The sequence below is a fragment of the Athene cunicularia genome, assembly GCF_003259725.1.
Source record: "Athene cunicularia isolate RWA chromosome 3 unlocalized genomic scaffold, athCun1 chr3_part1, whole genome shotgun sequence".
Lineage (NCBI taxonomy): Eukaryota > Metazoa > Chordata > Aves > Strigiformes > Strigidae > Athene > Athene cunicularia.
This window is the reverse complement of record NW_020799097.1, coordinates 69,312,165-69,319,883: the sequence shown is the minus strand read 5'-3', so window position 1 is coordinate 69,319,883 and position 7,719 is coordinate 69,312,165. Positions and strand designations below refer to the sequence as shown.

The window sequence follows — 7,719 nt, the reverse complement described above, 5'->3', positions numbered from 1 at the left end:
TTCTTCATATTGTTCATCTCCAGTTGTGACCACTGAAGCCATGCAGTCCAATTCTTCCCCCTTATCTGGAGGTAACAAGGAATTTTCCTCCAAATTCTGCAGAAGCAGATAAATTTCTACAGGAACCAACCACAAAAAAAAAAAAAAACCAGCAGCAGCATCTATTCTTCACTCTCTCCATGTACAAATTGTTGGGCCTACTAGAGAGTGGATAGTTCCCAGATAGTAAGATCCAGACCCAAAACAGTAAACCTGTTAAGTTTTTAACATCCACATTCAGCTCAAAAACAGGCACACAAATTTTAATTCAAGATGTATCATACTCTGCAACACCCCTCTGAGCGTGGATGTCTGTGCCATATTAGATGTCTGTGCCATATTACTCAAAATCAATGTACAAAAGGGTCATTCTGTCCAGATCACATTAAGATATCTGTGCTTTTTGGGACACGGGAAATTCAGTACACAAAGATGAAAATTTTATAACAAACTTGTGCTTATGTCTTACCTACTCATGCTCAGCCTACAAACAAGATTAACTGGGGTTACATGCATATCAAGCTCCTGACCATTGCCTTTTCCATGTCTCAGAACAATACTGGAGACACCAACATCCAGTAGTGGAGGGCTGTTACTTCCTATCCAAAACACCATTTTTCTGCACTGGTTGGTAAAGGTGGTGTGGTCAGATTACCAGAAGAAGGTATAACAGGATAGAAGAATTCTACCTTTCATTCTCAGATTTTGAGCATATCTATAAGTGGACTTAAAAGAATTGTGGATTTGATTGTTCTGAATAGAACTCAGCCAGGCTCTTATTTTAAGTCTCAGATTTAGGTTGGGAGATTAAGTTCTCCACAGAAAAATAGAATGCTAGAGGTTGCTCTCAACTGTTTTTACCACTACTGTCACAAATGGAAAATTAACAAGTGCAGGAAAAGCTGTCCCAGTTCAAGGAGCAGGACTTTAATTGCCTTCTCAGTCTGTTATCTACTTAATACTAATGAGGAAAAAACCACACCCAAACCAGTCATTTCCAGAAAATTACTTTTCTTGAAAGCTTGCCTTTCTTTGATGTGACATCACAAAGACTTTACTGACAGAGAGCTAATTCTGCAACAGCATAAATTCAGCCAATAGAAAATTTTCATTGAATAGGTTGTTGGTTCAGAAACTATGAGCAATTACTGCTAAGGGCCTTTAGATAAGCTACAGGAACACAACATGAGAATGGATTTTTTTTTTTTTTTTAAACACAAAACTAGATTTGATCTTTGTTGAATCAACATTTTTAAGCAGCACATACTAGAAAACTTGAAAAACTAATATGAAAAGTAATCTTTTAAGATGATAAATAGGAAGCCCAGATTTGCCAACCAAGTTGTTGAGAACAGCAATTTATTTTCACATTTACAAAGACAAACATGAATAATATTTAAAGCAGTATTTACAAATATATACAAATATTAAAAATGTATTTTATGTTTTGAAACAAATAGAAAAAAAAAAGTATTTTTAACAGTATAGCCAAGATACAGTACTTTTTTTTTCAAGTTGGAAAGAGTATCACCTCTGTTCAAGGAAACCTGCAGTTTCTGAATGAAGAAATGAAGGAGGAATGATAATTTAAGATTCACATAAGGTAAATCATCAGACAACTTTCACATTTTAAAATAAAGGCAAAGGCTTGTGGAAAAAAATTATAAAATCTAGACCCCCTCATAATTTTATATTAAAAGGGACTCCACTCACTTGACATTCTCACTATAAATGCTTTTAAAAGACTTTTGAACAAGAGTAAACATTTAAATAAAACACAGCTTACTTCCTCCTTCTGACATTCAAGAATTGCTAGGGTTACACATGGAAGGCTACTTGCCAAAACTTCTTTGTTTTGTTCAATATTACTGTGGGGTGTTTGGAAGACTGGAACAAAATAGACTAATTAAGACAATATTTAAAATGTTATTAAGAATCCATATCCAGAATTTTCTTTTATATTTATAAATAGTAAGACTTTTTTTAAAATGGGTGTTTGTGGTGATTCCTAGGAATTGCAACATCACCAAATTGTACAGCAGAATAATAAAATTAACCTTTTTTAATATAGAAGAGCAGAAATCATTTTGTTGTTTGAGGGGTTTTTTTGGTGGACTTTTTAACTTCATATCCTAAAAAAACTTTTATGGGACATCTGACAATCTGTATTGGGATGGATAGATCACAATCGCCGTAGATTCTGTTTGCTTTTCTTAGTCCCAGGAAGTGGCCCCGGCTTAGAGCTGTGTTTCACTGGTTTCCCACTCATACAGACACCAGAGCTGTGGTAGCTGCACAGGCACTTTGTGCAAAAGTCAAAGCCACAACTTTCACGACTGCACATCGCTCTTTGTAGGTAGGAGTCATACTTTGCAGGTGAGCCACAGCGATGGCAGACTTTAAGACTTTCAGTGTTTTTCAAGGTCTTGGCAGCCTGTTAGAAAAAGCATATAAAGAAAATTATGAGTGGAGGGTAAATACACACCCCAAACATTCCCTGATGTTACTGAAGGGCCACAAAACATATTATAACTTCTCCTACTCCAGAGAGGTAAATTACAAATTTAGCCTAATTCTGCCTGTATCAAATTCTCACAGAGATCAAACAGGAATGATTAGTCTATAACTGCCGGTACTTTGGACTGGAATAGACAAAGACAATTTTAAAATATTTAAATTTTAAATTTAAAGGACAGACTAAATGTAAAGCAGTAAGAAAAACATCCCTCTCTCCAGAATCCTTCAAACCTTATTTAAGGATAGCGATTCAGTTAACTTTAAAAAAAAGAAAATAAATTTGATTCCATTTAAATCATTAACATCTTTGAAAAGCAAACAATGTGTCCAGAAATCTCAGCTGTGGGGCACTCTGCTTGAGACACAAAATGGAAGCAATTCCTACTTCACTCCAGTGAATTCATTTTTGACACAAAACCAGATCCACCATTCAAAATCATTCAGCATTAGAAAACTGTAGACATGTATAACACCTTATGCCACTTGTAGTTGTTAAAATCAAAATGTTTTTATAATCTAAATGTGTGTGTATAGATATATATGTTTATCAAGAAAAAAGGACTGCTACTTCAGTGTACAGCTAAACTGTCAGATTCCTAATGCTACAAAGTGCTATACAGCATTATTAAAGCAGCTTGATCAAACTTCCCCGTGTGATTATATCTTCTCCTCTTATTGCACCAATTTGCAGAAGACTTTTGAGCCGGAGTATAAAACTTTTCCTAGTTAGGGGAACCTGTTGCGTATTAACAATGAATTTCAATAAATGTTTTTGAGTCTTACAAGACACTTGTAATGTAGACCTGCACCTATATGTGAGGGGAAAAAAAAAAAATCTTACAAAAATAACAAGGTGAAAGGAAACTTAGGCTGTTGTTGACAACTCCAAATATGTGACATACTACAAATATGTAGCTAAAAAAAACCCATTTTAATGTCAGATCGTCAGTTGGGGGGAAAAAAGTATAGAATGAACTGTAGAAATATTAGTTTGTTTCATTTTTTATTTTTTTTTTTTTTTTTTTTTTTTTTTAAATTGCCTATCAGTGTTGAAGCAAAATTGACAGTTTTTGTGGAACTGCTTATCTGGAAAACACGTGATTCGTTATAAGACCATGGAAACTAAGAGGAAATGACTAAACTTTTTCATGTCTGATCCAAGTCAAAATTTGAGAAAAAAAAATAAATCACCAAGCCATTTCAAGGATACCTAGACACTCAGGGGATGGTGGTGGTGGTGGGGAAAGATGTAGAACATCTCTGTGTGAATATTCTCCACTCATTCTCTAACATTGTCTTAAAATAGCCTCAATAAGCAAAATCTGGCAGCCATACTAGTAAGAGTTATAAGGACTTCAAATTGGAGATACTAGTTTCAGAAATATGCTTACAAGCTGATAATGTGCCAGATAACATGTGAGAAATTAAAGATGAATGGAAATCACCAGTTACCTCAGAAAACTCCATAAGCCTGCTGTGATTCTTAGATGTCTTGGATCTGGTGCCTTTCTTATTCAAGTTGTTTGGTGGGGTGGCTTTCTGAATGGAAGCTAAAGCCGCTCGGTAAAGAACGTATTCCCTTGTTGCAGCAGGCTCTGATGCTTTAGTGACATTCTAATGAAAAGAAAAGTATGAATAAAATTTGAGAATAATTACCTGATACTTTTTATTTAACAATTTATTTTTGATCCTTCCTCCTGGCTAGAAGGTTTCCAATAATAAAGCATCATATCAAGCAGTATGCTACTGATTTTACCTCAGCTTTCCCAGTCACTACTGTTATAAATGCAAAGAACAGACCCCTAGTTCAGACCATCAAACCCAACCATCTTCTATTATGGAATGCAACTTACACATTGTAATTATTTAGGCAGAGCATGTAAGCTAGTCACTGCAATGTTTTAAATTGCAAAGCAATATCTCTTAATTCTTTAGGTGAACAGGGATGCCTGAAGTTTTCTTTCTGAGAAGTAAACTCCTCCCACTAATTTTCTAAGTGTGCAGTTCAGGTTAAAAAAAGCAATCAATGGCAGGGAAGAAATCAAACTTTATGGGATGAATGTTCAGTGGTGTCCATTTGTTTCACCCTGACAGGCTAGCACTACATAATACTACATAAAATTCAAACTAGTTGACTGCCTTACTCTGTGGCTGATCCTAAGCCTTGTTTCTCCATCTTTTGGGGAAGAAAAACTCTTTAAAAGAGTCTGCCTTGATAAAGTGCAATGGACCAGTGTGGTTAGATCTTGAATTTTTAATTTCATAGGACAAATAAGTATTAGGAATAGCTTACAGTGCAACAAGGTTTTCAGTTTTCTGTAGCCAACATGCTACAGTTCAAAGACTGTTGCTAGAAAGTATAAGCAGAGAACCAGAGTCACAAAGTTAGCTGAGTGGTTTCTCTCAGTCCCTGTCCCTTCTGGATCGGTGGGGACGCTGAGGTAAGCAAGATTCTGCTGAGAGCCTCCAGTAGGCAGTCCTGAAACTGACCCTCTCCCCTTCCTGCCTTCCTCTAATATAGGACATGTGGAAGCTCTTCAGAACATCTGCATCTCTCCTTGGTAACCTTCTCAGTCAAACCTCCTTGGGCTCCAAAGACAGTGAAGTAACTAGCAACACTTGAGACAGTGCATTCTAACAGGACAAACTCAGACACTCTAGTCACAATGTTTTCAATCTAAGAAATTCTTCTGCAACCTCTTAAGGCTGGGAGGAGTCCTGAAATAGCCGAAAGACGCTACTAGTTTAGGCCTGAAATATCTGTTAAAGTGCAGAAACTTACAGAAAGGTTTTTCACAGCTTTACTATACATTTGGAAAATCCATTTATCTTCCTGTAGGATCTTCTGCCATGTTTTGCTGACTTTGGCAAAACTGCAACGACAATACAAACATATCAGTTACCTCCTAGGAAAAGCAAAAACTTTTCATTTCATAATGGGAATAACTACGTAATGTTTTTCTTTCACACAGAAGCTGAGATGTGTTCACAGTTGTAGTCTTTAATTTGCCTTCTAGGGAAAAAACACATTCTCTCTATATATCATGGCTTACCTTAACAGTTCATCTTTCAATATATTAATACATAATACTAACCACTGAGTAAATGTCAGAAGCCCCATATCTAAAACATTCTAAGCCACATCTGATTAGTTTGTTTATTTCACAATGAAATACAAAAAGATCAATATACTTACTTTATTAAATCCATCTCACTGAGATGCCTAAAAATGTTTGCTAATACATGCTTCAAGTTCTTTTGGAAGAGTTCAGCAAGAATGTCTATTCTATCTAATCCCATTTTCTTTCCAATTAGGTTACAAAGTTCAACCTTTCCCCTATAAAGAATTCTGTCTACTGCAGCCCAAGACCTGAGACTTCTTTTACCACTTTTTTTCAAAGTTGAGCAAATCATTTCTTCATAATGGATTACTGGCAACAAAGTCTTCTTTGAAAACTGTGCTTCACTTTGGTTTTTCGTAAGACAATGCTTTGGTGTGCCACAGAGATTCCCAGCCAAAGGTATACTATCCTCATGTTCTATTGCATCAGAGTATTGATTACTTAACATAGAGGAATAACCACTGTCCTCATGAAATTTACTGTTTTCCAGTGCCTCCATTTCACAGATCCTTTCATCAAGTCTCTGAGTTACTTGTTTGTTTTCTTTGTTATGTACAGGCCTTCCTTCATCTTCAAGATCTAGATTTCTGGTGGCTGCATGGTGTGAGTCACTAAAGAGTATTTTCTGATGCTCCTCAGCACAACTTTTACAAAAGCTTTCCTCATAATTCAAGGGGCAGGATTCTTCCAGTCTTGTTTTCCCCACAGCAGATTTCAGTGGTGTAAACCCAGCATGAAGTGGCTTACAACCAAAATCACATTTCATTTTGAAAGAGTGGTTAAGGTTTGATTTCATTACTGTGTTTATATCCTGCAAGAAACAACAAGGACAATATTCAACAGAGCATAAACTGCACCATAAACTTTTTTTCTTATAAAGAACTGATCATGCCTTCCTTCTGCGTTATGAATGTTAAGCTTTTATCTAACTCACCCCCTAGTGTCTAAAACATAGACAAGTAGTGGAACTAAGGATTTCAACAGCCACACATTAAATCTAGGCAAAGTCTCAGAATTAGAGCTTTATGCTGCATATAACTGGGGCAAGAAAACTGAATGATTTACTTTTGTCACCATTCCATCAGCATAGATTACTTTTAGACATACCAGTGCCTCCACTTCCTACCCCGAATGCAGCAATACTCAGGACACTTGTGGTCCCTGCAAGGAACACCCGTAGCAGAGAGTCCATGAGTGACAGCAGGCCCGTGCAGGGGTATAGCCAGGCCAGAGCAGCCTGAAGTTTGCATCCAAGGCCAGAGGCAATGCTGCTGATGCAGCCAGGTATCTGGCATTTTTAAAAGGGGGGGAGGCTGTGTGGCCCAGGAAGAGCTTGAGTGCTTACATGCCTGTGTAAATTGCAATCGAAAGCAGCGACCCTTAAACAACGGTCAAAGTGAAATAAAGGTCACTTACAAGCATGATTTTAAGAGCGTGGGAGGTCGATAGATATTACAGGGAAATTGAGCTTTTCTTGCCCTGTTTCTTTCCCCTCCCCCCGAAGTGTGGTGCTATCTATATTAACAATTGCGGGGGGATGGGCGAGGGCTAAGGGGAGAAGGAAGCCATCTCGGTCGTGTTAAATCCAAGGGGAAAATAATTTGCAACATGCTTTGCAATCCGTAGGAAAACTAAGCTCCCCTATTTAAGCAGGTATTCCAAGGGATTTAAGCACTTCCAGCAGTTTTGGAAAAAACATTAGAAAAATGTGTGTCATGAACGTTTCAGAGAAGAAGTCCCTTCTTCGTACCTACGTTTGGTGGAAAAAAGGCGCAAATACGCTCGCGGCTTTGTACAGTGTGAGTTGGGGGAGAGATGCAAGCCCTCGCTAAGCCGCCTCCTCCTCCCCTTCCCCCCCTCGCTTGTGCGCCGCGAGGGAGCAGAGAGGCTTTTGGGCTGAAATCTCGCAGAACTGGGCAATGTCTCTCCCACCCCCTCTTCCAGGGCGCCGGAGCCAGCCCTGCCACGGAGCCCCGCTACTCCGAGCCGGGCTTAGGACGGAGCCCCATTGCCCTGAGCCAGGCCTACGACGGAGCCCCCC

The 7,719-nt window shown here is 38.0% G+C and overlaps 1 protein-coding gene across 1 annotated transcript in view; it reads right to left on the bottom strand.

Moving 5' to 3' along the window:
- Positions 1-1,541: 1,541 nt before the first annotated feature.
- FBXO5 (F-box protein 5) overlaps positions 1,542-7,719 on the bottom strand; it is an 8,509-nt gene continuing 2,331 nt past the window's right edge. Inside the window, exons 2-5 of the mRNA XM_026845779.1 lie at positions 5,753-6,489; positions 5,339-5,429; positions 4,009-4,170; positions 1,542-2,473 (exon numbers count right to left, since the gene is read on the bottom strand). Coding sequence (XP_026701580.1) covers positions 2,222-2,473; positions 4,009-4,170; positions 5,339-5,429; positions 5,753-6,474 — 1,227 coding nt within the window. The 5' untranslated portion in view covers positions 6,475-6,489 and the 3' untranslated portion in view covers positions 1,542-2,221. The remainder of the gene's footprint in view (positions 2,474-4,008; positions 4,171-5,338; positions 5,430-5,752; positions 6,490-7,719) is intronic.